At 44.1% G+C, this 27332-nt stretch overlaps 1 protein-coding gene across 1 annotated transcript in view; it reads right to left on the reverse strand.

Moving 5' to 3' along the window:
- Window positions 1-27332, reverse strand: part of cnih3 (cornichon family AMPA receptor auxiliary protein 3) — a gene marked incomplete at its 3' end in the record, with an annotated part of 89932 nt that overhangs the window by 22227 nt on the left and 40373 nt on the right. The window contains exon 2 of the mRNA XM_041188584.1: window positions 2193-2261. Within this exon, the coding sequence (XP_041044518.1) occupies window positions 2193-2261 (69 nt within the window). The remainder of the gene's footprint in view (window positions 1-2192; window positions 2262-27332) is intronic.

Here is a 27332-nt window from a genome sequence, read left to right on the forward strand (position 1 = left end):
TGAAACGCTTATTGCAGATAACAAGCAATTGAAGGAAAACCTGATTAACATAGAAAACCAGCTTTTCTGTATGAAGGAGGAGCTTGCTAATGGAAAATGAGAATTGGTGAGAACAATTGAAAATCAGTTATGGAAAGTGGAACACTTGACTGAAGACTTGAAATGTCTAAATGATAAACGTGTAGAAGCAAATTTAATTAAGATAAATCTTCAGTTAAAACTTGATGAATTTTAAGCATCAGAAGTCGCTATGAAAATGTCTTGAACAAGAAAGGGAGTTGTTGGTAAATCAGGATGACTGGTTGTATGCAGAAACAAAAACCAAAACCAATGAACTGTTAGAAGTTTGTCATGAAAAGAGCAATGAGGTTCTTGAACTTCAAAGCAAACTGGAAAAAATAAAGGAGAAGATGTGTGGTATGGAGCATCACCATTCTGAAGTTGTTCCTATGAATAAAAACTCCTTGCCAAATCATGACCTAATCGATCAAAATATTGATCCAAATAATATAACTGACATATCAACTTCAGTAATAGGTAATATGAAAGTAACTGAACTGCCTACAGAATTGGAAATTAGGAATTGTCCACAAAAAGGACTGAAATCACAAAATGATCTGGAAAGGTCAATGACTAGAGGCACAGGTTTACAAGTGATTACCAGTGCTAATACACAAAATGCAGCAATTGGAATCCAGGCAAGTGCACAGTTTGCAAAAGACCATTCAAAACCTGTAGAGGAGAGGCATGATATATTTTGTAAATTATGCAAAAGAGTCGAAGGGTTAGAAGAGACTATGAAACTCCAAAGGGAGAAAATAATTGAGGCTGCTCAAAGAGAAGTGGAAAAGATATGTTTGAAATGGAATTGGGAGAAACAACAAGTTCATAAAAAGTTTAAAGATCAAACCAAGCAGGAGCATGAAACCCTTTAGTGTGAACATAAAAAGCATCCCAATAACATCATTGAAATGGCAAAAAGAGATTTTGACCAGAGAATAAATGAGATGTTAATGCACAAAAATACCTTTTTGACTTTGTTAAACCAAAATGAGAATTTACCACATTCAAGTTTGGAAAATGAGTTGAGGATGGAATTATGCCTACAGCTAACGAAAAGGGTGATTGGGCTCTGGGATTAAATGAAATATTTTTTGCTTAGGTAAAGACTGGGAATAAGAGGGAAAAGAAACACAAGGGTTGAGTTATGATAATGTACAAATTCTGCTAATAGCATTACATTTATTGACTTTGTAATTGTACAATATATGTAGCTGTGAGACAAAATTGAAAATTTATTTGTATAGACTGTAATAATCTATTGTTTGAGGTTTATGATATTAAGTTTGTGTGAGGTGGATGTAAGGTTATTGTGAACAGTGAAGCTTTTTCCTTTCAAAGGAAAAGTGTTAGGAACTAGATACAGTTTAAGTAAGTTATGTTTATGTTTCTGGGTGTTAGGAACAAGCTGTACTTTTAAGTTTAAGTTTAATTTGTATGTCTGCATTTGGGTGTTAAGAAAGGGGGGTGTTTTAGTTTTGGTTTCACTTTAAAAAGATGCCAATATTTTAATGAGGTTTTACGACTCTTGAAGGGAAGTTAAAACAAACAGAAGGTAGAAAAAACTGTGCTGTTGCCTCGCAACAGGAGGCCTACTGACACAGGGAGAAACAGAACAGCAGTTTTTTTTATTCCCGTTGAAACCAGGAGCCAGGAGAAGCTGGACACAGCAGAGGGAACTACAGAGAGCAGATTTGCCCAAAGACTTTCTACTCAAAGGAAAAGAACAGGAATCTGGAAAAGGTCCTGTTAAGTGAAGTTAACAGCAAGGAGCACAGGGAAGGCTCAGTAGCCACCCTCCAAGTTTCTAAACAAAAAATAAAAGTTAGGATCTATCAAGCCAGGTTCCACCCTTGGACCTGGCTTGTCCAGTCATGATATCAGCTGGGATAATAACAGAAGGGACAGCAAATGAGAGACATGGAATGAGGGATAGGGACTAAGGGACAGGGTGTGAGGGGACATGCACTGATTTGATTAGGATACAGATCCCAGATGACACACTTTTCAGTGCCCACATCTGGTACCATCCCTCTCCCCATGCCTCAGTGCCTACCCCCTTTGGACAGCGATAATGATATGGAGGGTTTCACCATCTATCACATGGGCTATGGAGTCTTTTATGTACTTACTGCATGGAGAGGATTGCACTGGTCAATGGGGCTCCTGAGGTCTTTACGTAATTCATCAAATGCAATTATCTGTAATACAACCAACAGTGTCAGTTATTAAATTTCTCATCCTTCACCATTAAGTAGAGGGGCAGATACAGATATATACACATGGTCAGATAGATGTACACACACATGCACATACCCATGTAGATGTACACAAACATTTATACACTCAGACAGATATACAAACACAGTCAGATGGATGTACACACACACACACATATATATGTCATGTTACAATCTGGTTAGGTACCAGTAACATCTTGTTTAAAGTAGACAAAATTTGAAATCCCAATTAGTTACTAAGAGAATAAAGCCACAAACAGAAAAAAGTACGAAACAAGAGTCAACAAAGCAAACAGTCAACATTATCTATCGTATGCTCTAGGATCCAGAATTAACATGAGGTAAACATGAATTAATAGGCAACCTGTGGTCAAACACAAAACTACAATCTGCAAACCAAATGACAATCACACAAGGTCACACGAATGTCTCAGCAACCCACCCAGATGTCAGTGATCACTGTGAGTCACAGTCCTTCCAATTCTATCTTCTTCACCTCAAGGGATTTCAGCTCCTCTGCTTTGAGGATATAGCCTCTGATTTCCCTCAATAGCAGCTCCAACTCAGGAAGCCAGCTTGCTTCTTCTACCTGCAATGAATTGTCAAGCAACTGGGCTCCACCTCAGCCTGCCCCAGTGACTGTTCACCTTCCAGCCACTCAATCACTTTCTCCGAGACTGCACCCCACGGTATTTGCTAGGCTAGACTACAGAGTCTATACTCAGGTACAGTTCCAGTTCTCCAGCTGAACTGCTGTCAACGACAGCTGACAACTCCCAGTTTCACTGAGCTGACAACTGCTCCCCACAGGCACTGATCAGACACCTCTCCAGCTTCAGTGAGCCTACCCTGTTCCCAGGATTCCCTGGGCCACAACTCTCAGCAGCCCTGAGCAACTACTACCCTTCAGCCTTACGCTGGCACTGCCCCTGCAGTGGCTGCAAGACTCACGCTGCTGCGCTCCTGCTGTTTCTCCAGCCTGACTAATCTCATTACACGGGTTCAGTTCCATGCCAAGAGCCCAGTCACTTGGCCATTCTCTTTGCACTATCTTCCCAGGTCCCCTCAAAGGAAACCAGGAGCCGAGCATGCACCGTACTGCACTTGGGCCAGAGTCCTGAGCATGCCAGGAGCTGCAGTCATCAGCCTCTGGCCTGAAAACACACAGAACCAATTAAAAATACAGGTTCCTTCACAGGTCTCTTCCTTGGGAGAAAGTAAACTTCACTGTAGTCAAGATTTCTTCACAACAACTTTACAAGTTCTTATCATCATAAAATGTTTTAACAATAGCTTATCACATACCGTACAGGTAGCCTTTCTATATTTTACTGTACAGGTAACCTTTCTATATTTTACAATTACATATTTAGTATTAACAAAGTTATAAATGCTTAACCAAAACAACAGTATGTACACCGAACAAGGAGGATTAGCAGAATTTAAACATCATAGAATTATCACAACTCAGAACCTTTAGTTTCTCCTACACCCTTTCTGTAAACTCTGGACAAAACTTCAGCAATTTTGTTGTTCTTTCCCATAATCTTGTCTTGGTCAACTGAATGTGGCAAAGATACATTGAAGTTTTCTTTAGAAACATCTTGACCAGCTTATATTTCTATTTTGTGTAATGTTCTCCCAGCATTAACTCTAACGTGGTGAAGTAGTCTGGAAAGAGTGTCCTGCAGTCAGCATCACGGTGAAGCAGTCTGGAAAGAGTGTCCTGCAGTCAGCATCATGGTGAAGCAGTCTGGAAAGAGTGTCCTGCAGTCAGCATCACAGTAAAGCAGTCTGGGAAGAGTGTCCTTCAGTTAGTATCACAGTGAAGCAGTCTGGGAAGAGTGTCCTGCAGTCAGCATCACAGTGAAGCAGTTTGGGAAGAGTATCCTGCAGTCAGCATCGCGGTGAAGCAGTCTGGGATGAGTGTCCTGCAGTCAGCATCACAGTGAAGCAGTTTGGGAAGAGTATCCTGCAGTCAGCATCGCGGTGAAGCAGTCTGGGATGAGTGTCCTGCAGTCAGCATCACAGTGAAGCAGTTTGGGAAGAGTGTCCTGCAGTCAGCATCGCGGTGAAGCAGTCTGGGATGAGTGTCCTGCAGTCAATTCTTGTTGAAAATAACAAGAGCAACATCACAAGCTAGCACAAGAGAGCTGCGGAGAGATCAGAACCAGCACAAATGCAGGGAAGCTTCAAAAAATGTCAGCACAAAGGTGAGAGCTGATTGGTGAGTAGAGGGTAAGTGTTTTTCTCCAGTTTTGATCTCCAGTTTAAAATAGATTAAGCTAAGGAAAGGTAAGGGTTCTAGAGTTTATTTAAAGTATATAAATAATTTAACCTTTTTTTACTGTATTTAACTGAAAGTAAGGGTTTTTTTTCAACTAGAGGCATGGCAGGGCAGCTCAGTCCTGTGTTATGTACTGCCTGCAACATGTGGGAAGTCCTAGACGCCCCTTGCACTCTGACTGACCACGTGTGCAGGAAGTGCCACCAGCTGCAGCTACTTCAGCTCCGAGTTTCAGAGCTTGAGCGGCAGCTGCAGCCACTGCGGTGTATCCGCGAGGCTGAGAGTTTTGTGGATAGCACCTTTTTACACATGGTCACCCCACGGCTTATGGAAGTGCAGAGAGAAAGGGAATGGGTGACCATCAGTCAGGAGAAAGGTGTCAGGCAGGTAGTCAGGAAATCCCCAGGGTGCATCATGCTTGAGAACCGTTTTTCTGTGTTGGAAAACGGTGAGAGTGACGGTTCCTCTGGGGAGCGCAGCCACGCTCATGGCACTGAGACTGGCTCAGCTGCACGGGGTGGGGGAAGAAAAGGAGGGGAAGAGCAATAGTGGTAGGAGACTCAATAGTAAGGGGAACAGACAGGCGTTTCTATGGCTGTAGACGTGACTGCAGGATGGTATGTTGCCTCCCTGGTGCCAGGGTCAAGGATGTCACTGAACAGCTGCAGGACATTCTAAAGGGGGAGGGCAAACAGACAGAGATCGTGGTACATATTGGTACCAATGACATAGATAGAAAGAGGGATGAGGCCCTGCAAGCAGAATTTAGGGAGCTAGGAAACAGATTAAAAAACAAGACCTCAAAGGTAGTAATCTCTGGATTATTTTCGGTGCCATGCGCTAGTGAGTATAGAAATAGGAGGTTAGCCCAGATGAATGCCTGGCTGGAGAGATGGTGCAGGACGGAGGGCTTTAGATTTCTGGGACATTGGGACCGTTCCTGGGAGCAGTGGGTCCTGTACAAGGTGGACGGGTTGCACCTGAACCGGAATGGGACCAACATCCTTGCGGGGAGGTTTGCTGGTGCTGTTGGGGAGGGTTTAAATGAACTTGGCAGGGGGGTGGGATCCTGAGTGGAGGTTCAGCAGGGGGAAATGCACAGCTAAAATTAGAAGAGAGAGCAAGTGAGTGTGGAAGACATAGAAATTATAGGCCAGTTAAGGCACAAGGGAGTTTGGCAAGGCTGGATGGTATTTATTTTAATGAAGGAGTCTGATGAATGAGGCAGATGAGTTGAGGGCACAAATTAACACATGGAAGTATGTCATTGCTGTCACAGAAACATGGTTGAGAGAGGGGCAGGATTGGCAGCTCAATATTCCAGGATATCGTGTCTTCAGGCGAGACAGGGAAGGAGGTAAAATAGGAGGGGGTATCGCAATATTGATCAAGGAATCAATTACAGCAGTACGGAGGGATGACATCTTAGAAGGCTTCTCAAATGAATCCATATGGGTAGAATTATAAAACAAAATAGAAGCAATCACATTGCTGGGAGTGTACTATAGGCCCCCAAACAGTCAGAGAGAAATAGAAGAGTAGATATGTAGGCAAATTTCAGAGAAGTGTAAAAATAATAGGGTAGTAATGGTGGGAGATTTCAACTTCCCCAATATTAACTGGGTTAGTCATAGTATGATAGGTTTAGAGGGAGTGGAATTCTTAAAATGTATCCAGGAGAGCTTTTTAAGCCAGTACATAGAAGGTCCTACAAGAGAGGGGGCGGTCCTGGACTTAATTTTAGGGAATGAAGCCGGGCAAGTGGTTGAGGTATCAGTGGGGGAATGTTTTGCAGATAGTGATCATAACTCCATTAGATTCATGGTTGTTATGGAAAAGGACAAGGATGGGCCAGAAATCAGAGTTCTAAATGGGGGAAGGCCGATTTTAATAAGATCAGATATGATTTGGCCAGAATGGACTGGGAGCAGCTACTTTTAGGTAAATCTGCAGCAAAGCAGTGGGACTCATTCAAGAAGGAAATAGGGAGAGTACAGGGCCAACATATTCCAGTAAAGACAAAGGGTGGGACCAACAAATCCAGGGAACCCTGGATGTTGAGGGATATACAGGATTGGATGAAGAGAAAAAGGGAGGCTTATGGCAGATACCGAGGGCTCAAAACAGCGGAAGCCCTCAAGGAGTATAGAATGTGTAGGGGGAAACTTAATAAGGAAATTAGGAGAGCAAAAAGGGGGCATGAAAAAACATTGGCAGGTAAAATAAAGGAAAATCCAAAGATATTTTACAAGAACATGAAGAGTAAGAGGATAACTAGGGAAAGAGTAGGGCCCATTAAGGACCATAGTTGTAATTTGTGTGTGGAGCATGGAAGACGTAGGTAGGGTTCTAAATGAATACTTTGTGTCGGTGTTCACAAGTGAGAGGGACGATATGGGTATGGAAATCAGGCAGAAGGACTGTGATATAATTAAAGAAATTAACATAGACATGGAGGGCTAGCAGGCTTAAAAGTGGATAAATCTCTAGGCCCGGACGAAATGTATCACAAGCTGTTGACTGAGGCAAGTGAGGAGATAGCTGTGGCACTGGCAATAATTTTCAATACTTCTCAGACCACAGGAGAGGTTAGGGTTAGGGTTAGGGTTAGACCCCAGAGGATTGGAAGGCAGCCAGTGTGGTACCGTTATTCAAGAAGGGAGGAAGGAAACTACAGGCCAGTCAGTCTAACCTCAGTGGTGGGGAAACTATTGGAAATAATTCTGAGGGACAGAATTAATCTACACTTGGAGAGGCAGGGATTAATCAAGGACAGTCAGCATGGGTTTGTTAAGGGCAGGTCGTGTCTAACCAATTTGATTGAATTTTTCAAAGAAGTGACCAAGTGTGTAGATGAGGGCAATGCATTTGATGTAGACTACTTGGACTTCAACAAGGCTTTTGATAAGGTCCCGCATGGGAGAGTGATGGCAAAGGTAAGAGCCCATGGGATCCAAGGCAATTTGGCAAACTGGATCCAGAATTGACTAAGTGGCAGGAAGCAGAGGGTAATGGTCAAGCAGTGTTTTTGTGACTGGATGCCTGTGTCCAGTGGGGTTTCACAGGGATCGATGTTGGGTCCCTTGCTGCAAAATGATTTAGACTTGAATGTAGGAGGATTGATCAGTGAGTTCGCAGATGACACGAAAATTGGTGGGGTGGTTAATAGTGAGGAGGATAGCCTTAGATTACAGGAGGATATTGATGGGCTGATCAATGGCAAATGGAATTTAATCCAGATAAGTGTGAGATGATGCACTTGGGCAGGACAAACAAGGCATGGGAATACACGATGGAAAGTACCGAGGATCAGAGGGATCTTGGTGTGCATATCCCCCAGTCCCTTAAGGTAGCGGGACAGGTAGGTAAGATGGTTAAGAAGGCATATGGGATATTTGCCTTTATTAGCCGAGGCATAGAATATAAGAGCAGGGAGGTTGTGCTGGAACTGTATAAAACACTGGTTAGGCTACAGCTAGAGTATTGCGTGCAGTTCTGGAATCCACATTATAGAAAAGATGTGATTGCATTAGAGACAGTGCAGAGGAGATTTACGAGGATGTTGCCTGGGCTGGAGAGTTTTAGTTATGAGGGGAGATTGGATAGACTCGGGTTATTTTCCCTGGAGCAGAGGAAATTGAGGGAGGACGTGATTGAGGTGTATAAAATTATGAGGGGCATAGATAGGGTAGACAGGAAGGAACTTTTCCCCTAGGCTATGGGCCTAGTGCTGGAAAATGGAATTAGAATAGTTAGGTACTTGTTTGACCGGCGAATACTCGATGGGCCAAAGGGCCTTTTTCTGTGCTGTATACCTACATGACTCTATGACTCATTTCTGGTGGAAATGCAAACCAATACTCTGGCATGTTCCCCTCTTCTAATATGCATATTAGTCACAATACACGATGCTTTAATGCAGAAGAACATCGGGGTTTTCTTACTCTTCTCCTCTGTTGATGGAATCATGCCTTCGATTCGTCCTTTAAATTTGCTAAAGAAAGCTTGTATTTCTGAAACAGCTTCAAAATTATCTTCCTCAATCACTTCCTTCAGAACAGATTTTGTCATTTCATTATTGTCTTAACACCAAAGGAATAAATCTGCATCTTGATAGTTTTTCTCCCTTTACTCAAGTCATATTCTAGTTTAGCCGAAAGATGCAGGAGAGCATGCCAGCACCAGCAGCAGCTGTCAACCAGGTGAAGCTACAACATAGGACTACTTGTGTGCTAAACGGCATAAGCAGCATGAGATAGACAAAGCTAAGCGATTCCACAATCAACAGATCAGATCCAAACTCTGCAGTCCTGCCACATCCAGTCGTGAATGTACAATTAAATAACTAACTGGAGGTTCCACATATATCCCCATCCTCAACGATGGAGGAGCCCAGCACATCAGTGCAAAACACGAGGCTGAAGCATTTGCAACAATCTTCAACCAGAAGTGCAAAGTAGATGACCTATCCCAGCTTCCTCAGGAGGAAAACTCTCCGCTGGTTGGAGTCTAACCTGGCACAATGGAAGATGGTTGTGGTTGTTGGAGGTCAATTATCTCAGTTCTGGGACATCACTGCAGGAGTTCCTCAGGGTAGTGTCCTCGGCCCAACCATCTCCAGCTGCTTCATCAATGACCTTCCTTCCATCATAAGGCCAATTACCGCCCCATCAGTCTACTGTACATCATCAACAAAGTAATAGAAGGGATCATCAACAATGCTCTCAAGCAGCACTTGCTTAGCAATTAGCTGCTCACTGATGCCCAGTTTGGGTTCCACCAGGGCCACTCAGCTCCTGACCTTATTATGGCCTTGACTCAAACATGAACAAAAGAGCTGAAGTCAATAGATGAGGTGAAAGTGACTGTCCCTTGACATCAAGGCTGCATTTGACTGAGTGTGACATCAAGGAGCCCTAGCACAACTGGAGTCAATGAGAATCAGGGAGAAAACTCTTCACTGGTTGGAGTCATACCTAGCACAAAAGAAGATGGTTGTAGTTGTTGAAGATCAGTCATCTCAGCTCCAGGACATCATCGGAGGTGTTCCTCAGGGTAGTGTCCTCGGCCCAGCTATCTTCAGCTGCTTCATCAATGACCTTCCTTCCATCATGAGGTCAGAAGTGGGGATGTTCACTGATGATTGCACAATGTTCAGCACCATTCGTGACTCCTCAGATACTCAAGCGGTCCATCTCTAAATGCAGCAAAACCTGGACAATATTCAGGCTTGGGATGACAAGTGGCAAGTAATATTCACGCCACACAAGTGCCAGGCAATCACCATTTCCAACAAAAGAGAATCTAACCATCGCTGCTTGATATTCAATGGCATTCCCGTCGCTGAATCCCCCACTACCAACATCCTGGGGCATACCATTGACCAGAAACTGAACTGGACTAGCCATATAGATACTGTGGCTACAAGAGCAGGTCAGAGGCTAGGAATCCTGTGGAGAGTAACTCGCCACTTGATTCCCCAAAGCCTGTCCACCATCTACAAGGCACAAGTCAGGAGTGTGATGGAATACCCTCCACTTGCCTGGATGAGTACAGCTCCCACAACACTCAAGAAGCTGGACACCATCCAGGAGAAAGCAGCCGCTTGATTAGTATCCCATGCACAAACATACTGTCCCTCCACCACCGACGCACAGTAGCAGTGTGTACCATCAACCATCGCCTGCACTGCAGGAACTCACCAAGGCTCCTTTGACAGCCTTTTCAAACCCATGATCACTACCATCTAGATGGACAAGGACAGCAGATGTATGGGAATGCCATCACCTGCAAGTTCCCCTCCAAGCCATTCATTATCCTGACCTGGAAATATATTGCCATTCCTTCACTGTCACTGGGTCAAAATCCTGGGATTCCCTCCCTAACAGCACTGTGGGTGTACCTACACCATATGGACTGCAGCAGTTCAAGAAGGCAGCTCACCACCACCTTCTCTAGGGCAATTAGGGATGAGCAATAAATGCTGGCCTGGTCAGTGACACTCACATCCCATGAATGAATAATAAAAGATGTGCTACAGCCTTCTGCACACATTCATATTCTTCCTGCTGACTCTTCAAAAGTGAAACCTTCAACTCCGTTTTTTTACAATTTGATCCAAATATTTGCCTAACCTCTTATTTTCCAATTCTTTTTCAAGTTTGTTGATCTTTTCATTCAGCCCAGCAAATGGCCTTGAAGGCATCCTCCTCAGCCAGTCCACCTTCAGTCATTTTCTGAACTTTATTTGCTTGTTTTAGTCAATTATGAAGCTCCTCAACTACTATGGTGAGTTCAGTTGCTTTGTTTCAGAGTCATCTGCAAAACCTTTATTCAGGCTTGACAACTTCACATGGACATTCAGTTCATTTTGGAATCTTTCTTCCATGATTGCTGACAGCTCCTTAAGGTCTTTCAGTTTACTCATTAAATCCTTAATCTGTTCCTCAAAGGTGTCCTTAGCAGCTTTTAAAGTCTTTATCTGCTTTCCATACCACACATCTCATCCTTTTTGTTAGACCATAAGACATAGGAGCAGAAATTAGGCCATTCAGCCCATCGAGTCTGCTCTGCCATTCAATCATGGCTGATAAGTTTCTCAACCCCATTCTCCCGCCTTCTCCCCGTAACCTTTGACCCCCTTACCAGTCAAGAACCAGATTACATCGGAGTTCAAGAATTTCATTGCTCATTTCACAATGATTTTCCAGTTGGTTGTCAGTCTTGGCTTTTAGTTCAACATTCAACTAACTTTACTGATTCATCAGTACTTCCTTTTCCTGTTCAAGACATTTTTCGCAATCGTTAATAGAGACTTCCGAAGTTCATCAAGTTTTAATTGAAGATCCATCTCTGTTCAATTCAATTCTACAAGTTTCTCATTTAGATACTTCAAATTCTCATTCAATTGTTTTACTTTCTGTGACTGATGTTCAAGTGTTCTCGCCAGTTTTCATTATTTATTATCTAACTCATCTTTTGTGCGTGAATGTTGGTTCTCTACACTGATTAGTTTTTCTTTCAATTGCTCTTTAAGTGCAGAGAGCTCCTCATGCAGCTTTTGACATTCTTGCATTACAGATACTAATTTTTCTGGGCCCTGGTTTAGTTGGCCAGGATTTCACCCTCCCCCGGGGATTTTGGGGCTCACCAAGGGGAAAATGACACGGGATGACATCGGGAGGAATCCCTGACATCATCCTGGTCCCTTTAAATTTTCAGGAAGGCGGGCGGACAGCGAAACCAGCTGTCTGCCCGCCGACCTGTCCATGGCCAATTGAGGCTATTGACAGGCTCAGTAAGGTAATTAAAGACCTGCCTGTCCAAGCTTAAGGCTGGCGGGTAGGCCAGGAGCTCCAGCGGGCTCCGGATTATTCATGAAACCTCATCCACTGGCGGGATGAAGTTTCATGTCCGTTTTTTAAGCATTTAATACATTTTATGGGTTTATTATTAACGTCCCATCTCGTGTGTTAATAATTTCAATATTTATCTACTTTTAGACTTTACTTGCCTGTCAGCGCTCTCCCTGAGACAGGACTTTGCCTCAGGGAGCAGCGTGCTCTTTCGTGCATATGTGCAAAAGAGCGCAGCTTGACAGATGGGGAATCGCTCCCCCCCCTTGTACAGGAAGCACGTAGCGCTTCCCGTTAGGCAGGCCGCTGGGCGGGTCAACTACAAAATGGCGGCGAGCCCCGTTTCAGTGGCGGGGGTCAGCTGTCCGTCTGCCGCCGAGCCGGTGGGGCTCGCCAAGGGCAAAATTCTGCCCGTTGTGTTTCCACTTCAAAATCAAGTTGCTCGTAGTGCAGTCAATTTTAAAATGCTCATATTTGGATTTTAGGTTGGCTACATCTGCCTCTTTAGTGGCAAAAAGCTATTTGAGTTTGGCCACAGTAATTTTGGGGACTTGGCAAGTTAAGGATGATCGAGCAATTGCTGCAACACAGCTACCACCATGTTACCATCTGCACCTGCCAAATCATTACCCAGTATAAAATCTAACCCATCCATAGGTAAACTGGGAACAATTCCCACAATAACACTTCTGTTTATTAAGTCACTTTGCAAATTAGTATAAGGGAACAGGTCCATAAGTACCATGCAAACTCCCTTTTAATGCCTTTTCTTTCATTAAACCATTTGGAACACAAATCACATCATCAGTCACCATCAATGACTGAACTGCCTTAGTATCTCTCAAAAGATTCATCTGTTTACTTGTTTTGTTGTAAGAGTAAAGGAATATTTTCCCCTTAGAGACAAAACTTCAATAACCTCTAGTAACCTGATTCATTTCATCAGTATCCAGGGGAAGAAACTCCTTGACTATCTGAGGCCTATCCCCCATTCTAATAGGTTCTGAGGTAACACATTGCAATTGTACCATTGCTACTGTTTTAATACCCGTTTCCTTTCCTGGTACTGTCTTTTCTTAATGCTCCTTAAGCATCCCTATCCCTGCCACCAAATTACCACTCAATTTCCAATAATTTGCTTTTACATGGCCTGTCTTACAGCAGTATACTGAGTTCTTTACATCACTTTTATCCTCTATGTTACCATGTTTATTGATTGGAACAGCTTCTGCGTTCTCTCTAAAGCCAGAATCTTTTCCATTCCTCCACCTTCCCTGTGGGTTTACAAATCAAGGTCTACTGCTCCCAAGCTGCCTACGTGATATAATCTGTCAGACCTCCGACTTCCCTTAACTTAGAAACCCTGTGGTCTTCTAGCTATGAGCTAATGGCGATTAGGAAGCTGTTCCAAAATTCTTCCATTATCATTAGCTCCCTCACATTCTCAAAATTCTGTTCACGTTTCAGAGCTCGAAACCACCAATACCACAATATTTCTTTCTCCCTGGCAAATCAACATACAAACATTTATACAGTCTTTTCTTTAAAGTGTGAAATTTTAATTGATGCATTTCAGGGACAAGCTCATAAGCATTAAGTACCATCTCCTCCGGAGGTGCCCAGAAGCATAGATGCCAGTCTTCAGCCAATTCGATTCACTCCATGTGATATCAAGAAACGGCAGAAGACACTTAATACTGCAAAGGCTATGAGCCCTGACAATATTCTGGCAATAGTACTGAATACTCGTGCTCCAGAACTTGCCACACCCCTAGCCAAGGTGCTCCAGTACAGCGACAACACTAGCACTTACCTGCCAATGTGGAAAATTGCCCCAGTATGTTCTGCGCACAAAAAACAGGACAAATCCAACCCGGCCAATTACTGCCCCATCAGTCTACTCTCGATCATCAGTAAAGTGATGATCAACAGTATTATCAAGCTGCACTTGCTTAGCAATGACCTGCTCATTGACGCTCAGCTTGGGTTCCGCCAGGGTCACTGAGCTTCTGACCTCATTACAGCCTTGACTCAAACATGGACAAAAAAGCTGAACTCCAGAGGTAAGGTGAGAGTGACTGCCTTTGACATCAAGGCAGCATTTGACCAAATGTGGAATCAAGGAGCCCGAGCAAAACTGGAGTCAATGGGAATCCGGGGTGAAAATCCTACTGGTTGGAGTTATACCTAGCACAAAGAAAGATGGTTGTGTTGGTCAGAGGTCAATCATCTCAGTTCCAGGACATCACTGCAGAAGTTCCTCAGGGTACTGTCCTTGGCCCAACCATCTTCAGCTGCTTCATCAATGACCCTCCTTCCATCATAAGGTCAGAAGTGGGGATGTTCACTGATGATTGCACAATATTCAGCACCATTCACAACTCCTCAGACACTGAAGCAGTCCATGTCCAAATGCAGCAAGACCTGAACAATATCCAGGCTCGGGCTGCAAGTGGCAAGTAACATTCACACCACACAAGAGCCAGGCAATGACCATCTCCAACAGGAGAGACTCTAACCAACCCCCCCTTGACATTCAATGGCATTACCATCGCTGAATCCCCCACTGTCAACACCTTGGGGGCTACCGTTGACCAGAAACTGAACTGGACTAGCTATATAAATACTGTGGTTACAAGAGCAAGTCAGACGCTCGGAATCCTGTGACAAGTAAGTCACCTCCTGACTCCCCTCCAGCTACAAAGCACAAGTCAGGAGTGTGATGGAATACTCCCCACTTGCCTGGATGAGTGCAGCTCCCACAACACTCAACAATCTTGACACCATCCAGGATAAAGCAGCCCGCTCGATTGGCACCACATCCACAAACATTCACTCCCTCCATCACCGACGCACAGTAGCAGCAGTGTGTGTACCATCTACAAGATGCACTGCAGGAATTCACCAAAGCTCCTTAGTCAGCACCTTCCAAACCCACGACCACTACAATCTAGAAGGACAAGGGCATCAAATACATGGGAATACCATTGCCTGGAAGTTCACCTCCAAGGCACTTGCCATCCTGACTTGGAAATATATTGCAGCTCCTTCAAAAGCGGGGCCAAAATCCTAGAACTCCCTTCCTAACAACCCTGTGAGTGTACCTACACCACAGAGACTGCAGTAGTTCAAGAAGACAGCTCACCACCACCTTCTCAAGGGCAATTAGGGATGGGCAATAAATGCTGGCTCAGCCAGTGTTGCTCACATCCCATAATGAATAAAAAATAATACCACAGTTTTAACTGTCTCATAATTTGAAGTTTGTTCTTCTGAAAGACTAGAATAAACATCCATTACTCTCCCCACCAAGGCGCTTTGCAACATCAGGGTTCATGCGTCCACTATAAAAGCAAAAAATGCTGGAAATAATCAGCAGGTCTGGCAGCATCTGTGGAGAGAGAAACAGAGTTAATGTTTCAAGTCTATATGACTCTTCTTCTCTCTCCACAGATGCTGCCAGGCCTGGTGGGAAATATTGGTCTACAAAGGGGCCTGGGTATCCTTGTACACCAATCACTGAAAGCAAGCATGCAGGTGCAGCAAGCAGTTAAGAAGGCAAATGATATGTTGGCCCTCATTGCAAGAGGATTTGAGTACAGGAGCAAGGATGTCTCACTGCAGCTGTACAGGGTCTTTGTGAGACCACACCTGGAGTATTGTATGCAGTTTTGGTCTCCTTACCTAAGAAAGGATATACATTCCATAGAGGGGGAGCAGTGAAGGTTCACCAGACTGATTTCTAGTTTGGCAGGATTGTAGTATGTGGAGAGATTGGGCCGACGAAGCCTGCATTCACTGGGGTTTACAAGAATCAGAGGAGATCTCATTGAAATATAACATTCTGACAGGGATGGACAGACTGGATGTAGGGGTGATATTTCCTCTGGCTGGTGGGGTCTAGAACAAGTGGACACAGTCTCAGGATATGGAGTAGACCACTTAGGACCAAGATGAGGAGAAACCTCTTCACTCAGAGGGTGGTGAACCTGTGGAATTCTCTACCACACAAGGTTGTGGAGGCCAGGTCACTGAATATAGTTAAGAAGGAAATAGTTAGATTTCTGGACTCTGGGGAGAGAGCGAGAGTATGGCATTGAGATAGAGAATCAGCCATGATCTTATTGAATGGCAGAGCAGGCTTACAGGGCCGAAAGACCTACCCCTGCTCCTATTTTCTATGTTTCTATGTTTCCCCAGCAGTTTTTGTTTTTATTTCAGATTTGCAGCATCTGTAGTATTTTGCTTTCATTCATGTCTCTGCTGGTCATGTAGTCATTGTTTCGAATGAGATAAAATATCTCATAACTCCATCCTCAGTGATTTCAGGCACTAGGCAAAGGTTTGTTGTTCAATCAAAGCTAGCAGTTGGATTTGACTCATCTTCCAAACAATTAGCCTGTCTTTCACCCTATAACCTAAGCTTTTCTTTAGCCAGTGCATGCTGTTTTATTCTTTCCTCTCTTTGAAACTCTCTTCTTTCTCCTTATCTATTCTGCCCTTGCTAACTTCTCTCTAGAGTTCAATGTCAAGTTTTTGCATTTCCATTTCTTTTGCTCTTTCTCGTTCCTCTTTTGCAAGCTCAAGGTTTATCATTTCTTTTCCTTTTTGAGTGCAAGGTTTTGCTTTTCTCTATCTTTTCCTATCTCAAGCTGCATCATCTACAACTGAATTCTAGCCAACTCAGGCTACATTCTACCTGGGCCAGGCTTTTCTTCTTCCAATCCCAGATGCTGTGCTAATACCTCAATTATATCTGCCTCTTCCGTCCCTGATTTTAACTCTAATGGTTAATTATTGCAAATCACTCAGGTATAAATCTCCCCTTGCCAGAAAAGTCACAGCAATTGCCAAAACCATCATGTTTTTCAATAAGTACAGCAGAAATTCACCAAGAGATCTTGTTAGCCCTAACCTTAGCAAGTGCCAGCACCTACATCCGTCTGTGGATTCAAGATCTTGCAAAGAGCCCCCAATTTTGTTATGATCCAGTTAGGGATCAGAAAGTTTTTGTTTAAAGTAGATGGAACAGTGGCAGCAGTGTGTACCAGCTACAAGATGCACTGCAGCAGCTCGCCAAGGCTCCTTCAACAGTACCTTCCGAACCTGCAACATCCATGACCTAGAAGACAAGGGCCACAGGTGCTTGGCAACACCACCAACTGCGATTTCCCCTCCAAGCCACGCACCATCCTGACATCCTGAATTATATCACCGTTCCTTCAAGGTTATAGCCTCTGATTTCCCTCAACAGTAGCTCTAACTCAGGAAGCCCTCTTGCTTTTTCCACCTGCAATGAGTTGTCAAGCAACTGGACTCCAACTCGGCCTGCCCCAATGACTGTTCACCTCCCAGGCACTCAATCACTTCATCTGAAACTGCAGCTCACAATATTTGGCAGGCGGTGCTACTATACTCAGGTATAGTTCCAGCTTCCTAGCTGCACCATTGCCAATGACTGCTGTCAACTGGCTTTTTTTTGCCCTTAACTCTCAGGTTCACTGAGATGATAACTGCTCTCCATTGGCACTGAACAGACACCTCCTCAGCTTCCATGAGCTGACCCTGCTTTCAAGCTTCACTGAGCCTCAATTTCCAGCTTATTGGAGCTAACTGCTGCTCCTTGGCTTCAGAGATGAGCCAGGGAACTACAGGCCAGTGAGTCTCACATCAGTGGTAGGGAAACTATTGGAGAAAATTCTGAAGGAGAGAATCTATCTCCACTTGGAGAGGCAAGGTTTTATCAGGGATAGTCAGCATGGTTTTCTCAGAGGGAGGTCATGCCGAACAAATTTGATTGAATGTTTTGAGGAGGTGACCAGGTGTGTAGATGAGGGTAGTGCCGTTGATGTAGTTTATATGGATTTCAGCAAAGACTTTGACAAGGTCCCACATGGGAGACTTATAAAGAAGGCAAATGCACATGGGATACAGGGTAATTTGATAAGGTGGATTCAAAATTGGCTTAGTTGTAGGAGACAGAGGGTGATGTCAGAAGGCTGCTTTAGTGACTGGAAGCCAGTGTCCAGTGGCGTACCACAGGGATCTGTGCTGGGTCCCCTATTATTTGTCATTTATATAAACGACATAGATGACTATGTGGGGGGTAGGATTAGTAAGTTTGCGGATGACACAAGGATTGGCCGGGTGATTAACAGTGAGGTTGAGTGTCTTGGGCTACAGCAAGATTTAGACGGTCAAATGGACAGATAAGTGGCAGATGGAATTTAACCCTTAAAAGTGTGAGATGATACACTTTGGAAGGAGTAATTTGACAAGGAAGTATTCAATGAATGGCATGACAATAGGAAGTTCTGAGGAACAAAGGGACTTTGGCGTATGTGTCCATAGATCTCTGAAAGCGGAGGGGCATGTTATTGGGGTGGTGAAAAAGGCATATGGGACACTTGCCTTACTCAATCGAGGCATAGATTACAAAAGTAGGGAGGTCATGTTGGAGTTGTATAGAACCTTAGTGAGGCCACAGCTGGAGTACTGTGTGCAGTTCTGGTCGCCACATTATAGGAAGGATGTGATTGCACTGGAGGGGATGCAGAGGAGATTCACCAGGATGTTGCCTGGGATGAAACATTTAAGTAATGAAGAGAGGTTGGATAGACTTGGGTTTTTTTCGTTGCAGCAGAGAAAACTGAGGGGTGATCTGATCGAGGTGTACAAGATGTTGTGATAGACATGTGTTACAGGAAAAGCAAAATTTACAAAGTGTCCAGCAAGGGAAGTTGATGGGGTTAAACTGTTTATACTTCAATGCAAGGAGTATTAAAAACGAGGTAGATGAGTTAAGGGCACAAGTAGACACATGGCAGCAGGATGTCATTGCTATAACAGAGACCTGGCTAAAGGAGGGACAAAGAAGGCAGCTTAATATCCCTGGTTATAGAGTCTTCAGACACGATAGAGTAGGAGATAAAAAAGGATGGAGGGTAGCACTAATGGTTAAAGAATCAATTCCAATTGTGAGAAGGGATGATACACTAAAAGGGTCAACAAACGAGGCTTTATGGATTGAGCTTAGAAATAAAAAAGGGGCAGTCACACTACTGGGAGTATACTACAGACCCCCAAATAGTGAAAGGGAAATAGAAGAACAAATATATAGGCAAATTTCTACTTGTAAGAACAAGAGGGCAAGGGCAATAATAGTAGGAGAATTCAACTATCCTAATATCAACTGGGATTCAAACAATATAAGGGGCACTGAGGGAGGAAAATTCATGCAGTGTGTCCAGGAAACTTTCTTCAACCAATTAGTGACAACCCCAACGAGAGGAGATCCAATTCTAGACCTAGTCTTGGGGAACGAAGAAGGGCAAGTGGGTGAAGTGACAGTTGGCGACCATATTGGGGACAGTGATCACAATTCAGATGGATTTTGTATTACCATGGAAAAGGACAGAGATAAGGCAGGAGTAAAAGTCTTGAACTGGGGGAAGGCAAATTTTGCAGAAATGAGGAGGGACTTTGCTGAGGTGGACTGGATAGCATTGCTGGAGGATAAAACAGTGGAAAACCAGTGGGAAGCATTAAAAAGCAAGATCCTAATTTACAAAGTAGACATATCCCCTACAAAGGTAAGAGTGGTACTGCCAAATCTAGACCCCCCTGGTTGTCTAGAGGAATACAGGGGAAGATCAAACATAAAAAGAAAGCATACGATAGGCACAAAGAACTAAGCACTGCAGATAGCCTAGACGAATATAGGAACTGTAGGGATGAAGTAAAAAAGGAAATAAGGAAATCAAAGAGAGGGCATGAAAAAAGATTAGCAAGTAAAGTTAAAGATAACCCAAAGATGTTTTACCAATACATTAATGCTAAAAGGTTAGTTAAGGAAAAAGTGGGACCTATCAGAGATGAAGATGGAAACTTGTGTGTAGATGCAGAGGCTGTGGGAAGGGTTTTGAATGAATATTTTGTCTCCATGTTTACAAAGGAAAGGGAGTATGTAGATATAGTAGTCTAGGAGGAACACAGCGAGATATTGGACGGGATAGTCATAAAGAGAGAGGAAGAACTTGAAGGGTTGAAATCCTTGAAAGTTGACAAGTCACCAGGGCCAGATGGATTGTTTCCAAAGCTGCTGAAGGAAGTCAGGGAGGAGATAGCAGATGCTCTGAGGATGATTTTCCAATCTTTAGGAGATACATGGGAGGTACCAGAGGACTGGAGAAATGCAAACATAGTTCCATTGTTTAAAAAGGGATCAAAGGAAATGCCAAACAATTATAGGCCGGTTAGTCTTGCATTGGTGGTGAGCAAATTAGTAGAATCAATCCTGAGAGATAGGATTAATTGTCATGTGGAAAGGCGTGGACTAGTCAGGGATGGTCAGCTTGGATTTGTTAAAGGAAGGTCTTGTCTCACAAATTTGATTGCATTCTTTGAGGAAGTGACAAGAAGGGTTGATGAAGGTAGTGCAGTGGATGTTGTGTACATGGATTTTAGCAAGGCATTTGACAAGGTCCCACATGGCAGATTGGTCAGGAAAGTAAAAGCCCATGGGACTCAGGGTGATGTGGCAAACTGGATAAAAGGTTGGCTTTGTAACAGGAAACAAAGGGTAATGGTCAATGGATGCCCTTGTAAATGGAAAGTTGTCTCAAGTGGTGTTTCACAGGGCTCGGTGTTGGGACCCTTGCTGTTTGTGTTATATATTAACAATTTGGAATGTGAACGTAGGGGGCACGATTGGGAAATTTGCAGATGACACAAAGATTGGCCGAGCAGTGGATAATGTAGAGGATGGCCATAATCTCCAAAACAATATAGATGGGTTGGTGGAGTGGGTGGTAAAGTGACAGATGAATTTTAACATAGAGAAGTGTGAGGTCATGCATTTAGGGAGGTCAAAAAGTTACAGGGGTTACACAATAAATGGGAATATACTAAGAGGGTTAGATGAAGTGAGAGATCTTGGCGTACAAGTACACAGGTCCCTGAAGGCAGCAGTTCAAGTAGACAAGGTTGTAAAAAAGGCATATGGAATGCTCTCCTTCATTGGCAGAGGTATAAAATATAAAAGTAAGGATATAATGTTGGAATTGTATAAAACACTGGTGAGGCCACAACTGGAGTATTGTGTGCAGTTCTGGTCACCACATTACAGGAATGACGTAATAGCTCTGGAGAGAGTGCAGAGGAGGTTTACAAGAATGTTGCCAGGGTTGGAAAAGTGTAGCTACGAGGAGAGATTGGAGAGGTTGGGGTTATTTTCCTTGGAACAAAGAAGGCTGAGAGGTGACTTGATTGAGATGTACAAAATTATGAGGGGAATAGATAGAGTGGACAGGATAAAATTATTTCCCTTGACGAAGAATTCTAGAACCAGGGGACATAGATTCAAGATAAGTGGCAGAAGGTGTAGGGGGGGACATGAGGAAGGATTTTTTAATGCAGAAGGTAGTGGGTATCTGGAATTTGCTGCCCAAGTTGGTGGTATGGGCAGAAACTCTAATCTCTTTTAAAAAGTACCTGGATCTGCACCTTAAGTGCTGTAAGCCGCAGGGCTATGGGCCGGGTGCAGGAAGGTGGGATTAGAAAGGGCACCTGGGGTGTCCTCAGGCTGGCATGGACAAGATGGGCTGAATGGCCTCCTTCTGTGCTGTAACTTTTCTGCGGTTCTATGGTTCTATTATGAGGGGCATGGACAGGGTGGATAGGGAGCAGCTCTTCCCCTTAGTTGAAGGTCAGTCACGAGGAGACATAAGTTCAAGTTGAGGGGCAGGAGGTTTAGGGGGGATGTGAGGAAAAACTTTTTTACCCAGATAGTGATGAGGGTCTGGAATGCGCTGCCTGGGAGGGTGGTGGAGGCGGGTTGCCTCACATCCTTTAAAAAGTACCTGGATGAGCACTTGGCACATCATAACATTCAAGGCTATGGGCCAAGTGCTGGTAAATGGGATTAGGTAGGTAGGTCAGGTGTTTCTCACGTGTTGGTGCAGACTTGATGGGCCGAAGAGCCTCTTCTGCACATTGTGATTCTGTGATTCTTTGACAATGGCAGTTCAGAATTATTTACTTCAACAAAGACATCAGATCTGTCTATTCTTTGTCAATCTGGCACTTCAAGGTTCGAAGTTTCAACTTTGATTTCAAGTGGATTAACTGGCTGTTGAAGGATTTCTCAACTTCTGAGATGATCCACGTGTTTCCTAACAATCCTGTGTTCCACCTCTACCTGATAAGATAAAAGGTCCTGTTTCAGAGATGATTCTACCAGGACCCATCAAGATCCAGTTGCAAAACTTCGTACAAAAACTGTCCCTCCCATAGCAAACTCTCGACCTTTACTGTGAATATCATGATTCACTTGCTGACTACACTGGTTTCTCTCCGCATTCCCCTCGAAATTAGGGAATACTAGACTCAATTTTGTATGAATTCAGCGCTTCATTAACAATTCAGTGGTCACATGAGGAGTTGTGCGATAGCTGAACAGGAATCTTGAAATTTCCATCTCTAATGTTCCCTCAGTTCATTTTTCATCCCTGTTTTAAAGGTTTGTACTGCTCTTTCTGCTAACCCATTGGAAAAGGGATGATATGTTGCTGTTCTGATGTGTTTAATCCTATTTAGGTTCCCGAATCTTTGGAATTCAGTGCTAGTGAAAGCAGTACCATTATCTAACACAATAACTTCAGGTAAGCCATGAACACTGAAACTCTGGCAGTTTTTCAATGGCTGAGATGAAATAGGTGATCTCACTTCACTCCATTTGGAATGTGCATTGATAATCACAAGAAACATGGTACCTAGAAATGCACCGACATAGTCTATATGTAGTCTAACCCAGGGTCAAACAGGCCACTCCCATGGATGAGGTGGAGCTGAAACGGGCAACTTCTGCCATTGCTGACACTGGAGACAGTGTTTCACCATTTTTTTCTATATCACTGTCTATACCTGGCACAAGATATAACTTTGTGTGAGCATCTTCATTTTCGAAGTACCAGGATGCGCACTATGAAGTTCTTCTAATAATGGTTCTCTCTCTTGCAAAGGAACAATGACTCTTGCTCCCCATAATAAGTACCATCTTGACAACTCAGTTCAGGTATACGTACAAAGAATCGTTTTCATTCCTCAGAGACTTGTGCATCTGACCATCCTGTAATACTTGTTCATGAACTGTTGCTAAAACTGAATCCCGATTTGTCCAATTCTTTATCTGTCTCACGCAGACTGGTGAGGAGTCCAGGAAATTCAACGCAAGTACTACCTGTTGAGGTACTGGAACATGCATTATACTATCTGGCAAAGGGAGATGATTGAGGCCGTCTGCATTTGCTATATGCACACCCGGACGGTGCATAAAAGTGTACTCGTATGCCAATAAAATTGAAGCCCATCTTCGAAATCTAGCAGAGGCTATCAGTGGGAATGCCTTATCTTCACTAAACAACCCTAACAGTGGTTTGTGATCTGACACTATGGTGAAGTGTCGACCGTGCAAATATTGATGGAACTTATTTACTCCAAATACAATAGATAAGCCCTCTTTTTCAACTTGTGAGTAACCTTTCTTGGCTACATGAAGGGTTCTGGATACATATCCTATCCGTCTTTCAGGTCTCTCCTCCATCTTGTGTGACAATACACTCCCATTCCGCAGGGAGATGCATCACAAGTGAGTATCAATTCCTTAGATGGGTCATAATGCACTAGCAGACACGACGAGTGTAAAAGTTCCTTGGCTCCCATGAAAGCTTCCTCTTGCTGTGCCCTACAGGACCATCTGTGAGTCTTCTTCAATAATAAGTATAAAGGGGCTAACCCCTTTAGATAGATTAGGCAAGAATCTAGCGTAATAGTTTACCATGCCCATAAAAGACTTGAGCTCCGTGGCATTGGTAAGAGAGGTCGCTTCCTTGATTGACCTGACTTTCTCCTCTAATGGATGCAACCCTTGGATATCCACTCTATGACCCAGATACACAACATCCTTGGCTTGGAAAGCGCACTCTTCTTTTTTCTTAAACTAACGGCAGCCTCTAAAAATCTCTTCAGAACCTCTTCCAGGGTTGCCACATGTTCTGCTCCTGTGGATCCTGTGATTAGGATGTCATCCAGGTACACTATAACTCAGGGAAGTCCTTGTAGTGAGCTTTCCATAGTTCTTTGGAACATTGCACAGGCAGAAGACACACCTAAGGATAGGCGTGTATATTGGCACAGGCCCTTGTGGGTGTTTATGGTGACGTCACTTCTTGATGCGTATTTGTCTAATTTCGTAGCCTTGTTTACCGTTAATTTATAATCTCCATAGATGCGACTGGTTTGGTCTGGTTTCATCACAAGGACTATGGGTGCTCCCCATTCTGAAAATTGGACTGGTTGTATTATTCCTAACTTCTCCAAAAGACATAATTCTGCACCTACCTTTTCTTTTAGAGTGTAAGGCACAGGTCTTGCCTTAAAAAACCTGGGTGTTGCTTCCACATATATTTTAGCTTGTTGGCCTTTGATTTTCCCTAACTAATCTCGTACTAACACTCATACTTTTTCAGCAACCCTGGAACTCCTCCTGTCCTGACCTGAAAAGTTTCTGACTAATTTAGTTTGATTTCCTTCAACCAAACACAGCCCAAAAGGGTAGGTCCTTCTCCTGTTGCAACAATTATAAGCAGCTGGGATGTCTATTGTCCGTATGATACAGGTAGAGAGGTGACGCCTTTCACTGGTATTGCTTCTCCTGTGTGTTTTTAACTGAGCAGCAATTTTCTCCAAACTCATTGGCTGAGTAACTTCTCTGAAGTATCCAAAGATGTGTTCTCCCACCACTGTGGTCGATGCTCCTGTGTCAACCTCCCTGAGCAGAAGCTTTCCATTTACTTGAAGTGTAATGGTGATTGGTTCCATTTCCCTTGCCTTCAGATTGTGTAGGGAATAAAGGTCAGCCTCAGTTACCTCTGGTTCATCGATATTGGGCACTTCATTTAGCCTGACCTGCTGTTTGAATGGCAGTCATGACCTAGTCCTGCACTGTTTAACAATATGCCCTTTTTTGTGGCAGTAGTGGTGTTCTGCCTCTTTAAATCTATAGACTTCGGGTGTATGATTTGCCCCATAACGGTAACACTAACTTCGGGTTAATGGTGAGCTGCTTCCAGCAATTCTTTGCGGTTTTCTAGCAGTAGGGACAGCGTCTCACTTCAGGGTAGCCTCCCTGATCTGTGCACCACACCTGGCAGCAGGTTCCCGCGCCAGCTGCAGAACGGCACCGCATTGCACACGCTGCACAGCGTGCGAGTCCATCTCAGCACGCTCCAGTTTTTTTTTATTCATTCACGGGATGTGGACTTCACTGGCTGGTCCAGCATTTATTGCCCATCCCTAGTTGCCCTTGAGAAGGTGGTGATGAGCTGCCTTCTTGAACTGCTGTAGTGCATGTGGTGTAGATGCACCCACAGTGCTGATGGGGAAGGAGTTCTGGGATTTTAACCCAGCGACAGTGAAGGAACGGTGATATATTTCCAAGTCAGGATGGTGAGTGACTTGAAGGGGAACTTCCAGGTGGTGGTGTTCCCATCTATCTGCTGCCCTTGTCCTCCTAGATGGTAGTGGTCATGAGTTTGGAAGGTGCTGACTAAGGAGCCTTGGTGAGTTCCTGCAGTGCATCTTGTAGATGGTACACACACTGCTGCTACTGTGTGTCGGTGGTGAAGGGAGTCAATGTTTGTGGATGTGGTGCCAATCAAGCGGGCTGCTTTGTCCTGGATGGTGTCAAGTTGCTTGAGTGTTGTGGGAGCTGCACTCATCCAGGCAGATGGGGACTATTCCATCACACTCCTGACTTGTGCCTTGTAGATGGTGGACAGGCTTTGGGGAGTTAGGAGGTGAGTTACTCGTCACATGCTTCCTAAGCCTCTGACTTGTAGCCACAGTATTTACATGGCTAATCCAGTTCAGTTTCTGGTCAATGGTAACCCCCCAGGATGCTGATAGTGGGGGATTCAGTGATGGTAATGCCATTGAACATCAAGGGGCGATGGTGGATTCTCTCTTGTTGAGAATGGTCATTGCCTGACACTTGTGTGGCATGAATGTGACTTGCCACTTGTCAGCCCAAGCCTGGATATTGTCCAGGTCTTGCTGCATTTGGACACGGACTGTTTCAGTATCTGAGGAGTCACGAGCAGCGCAATCATCAGCGAACATCCCCACTTCTGACCTTATGATGGAAGGAAGGTCATTGATGAAGCAGCTGAAGATGGTTGGGCCAAGGACAATACCCTGAGGAACTCCTGTAGTGATGTCCTGGAGCTGAGATGACTGACCTCAAACAACCACAACCATCTTCCTTTGTTCTAGGAATGATTCCAACCAATGGAGAGTTTTCCCCCGATTCTCATTGACTCCAGTTTTGCTAGGGCTCCTTGATGTCACACTCAGTCAAATGCAGCCTTGATGTCAAGGACAGTACTCTCGCTTCACCTCTAGAGTTCAACTTGTTTGTCCATGTTTGAGCCAAGGCTGTAATGAGGTCAGGAGCTGAGTGGCCCTGGCAGAACCCAAGCTGGGTGTCAGTGAGCAGGTTATTGCTAAGCAAGTGCTGCTTGATAACACTGTTGATTACCCCTTCCAATACTTTACTGATGATGGACAGTAGACTGATGGGGCGGTAATGGGCTGGGTTAGATTTGTGCTGCTTTTTGTGTACAGGACATATCTGGGCAATTTTTCAAGTAGCTAGGTAGATGCCAGTGTTGTAGCTGTACTGGAACAGCTTGTCTAGGGATGCAGCAAGTTCTGGAGCATAAGTCTTCAGTACTATTGCTGGAATATTGTCAGGGCCCATAGCCTTTGCAGTATCCAGTGCCTTCAGCCGTTTCTTGATATCATGTGGAGTGAATCAAATTGGCTGCAGGCTGGCATCCATGATGCTGGGGACCTCCAGAGGAGGCCAAGATGGATCATCCACTCGGCACTTCTGGCTGAAGATTGTTGCAAATGCTTTCAGCCTTATCCTTTGCATTGATGTGTTGGGCTCCCCCATCATTGAGGATGGGGATATTTGTGGAGCCTCCTCCTCCAGTGAGTTGTTTAATTGTTCACCACCATTCATGGCTGGATGTGGCAGGACTGCAAAGCTTAGATCTGATCCGTTGGTTGTGGGATCTCTTAGCCCTGTTGATCACTTGCTGCTTATGCTGTTTGGCACGCAAGTAGTCCTGTGTTATAGCTTCAGCAGGTTGACACCTCATTTTAGGTATGCCTGGTGCAGGTCCTGGCATGTCCTCCTGCACTCTTCATTGAACCAGGGTTGATCCCCTGGCTTGTTGGTAATGGTAGAGTGGGAGATATGCTGGGCCATGAGGTGACAGATCGTTTTTGAGTACAATTCTGTTGCTGCTGCTGATGGCCCACAGC

Source organism: Carcharodon carcharias, chromosome 5 (assembly GCF_017639515.1).
Source record: "Carcharodon carcharias isolate sCarCar2 chromosome 5, sCarCar2.pri, whole genome shotgun sequence".
Taxonomy (NCBI): Eukaryota; Metazoa; Chordata; class Chondrichthyes; order Lamniformes; family Lamnidae; genus Carcharodon; species Carcharodon carcharias.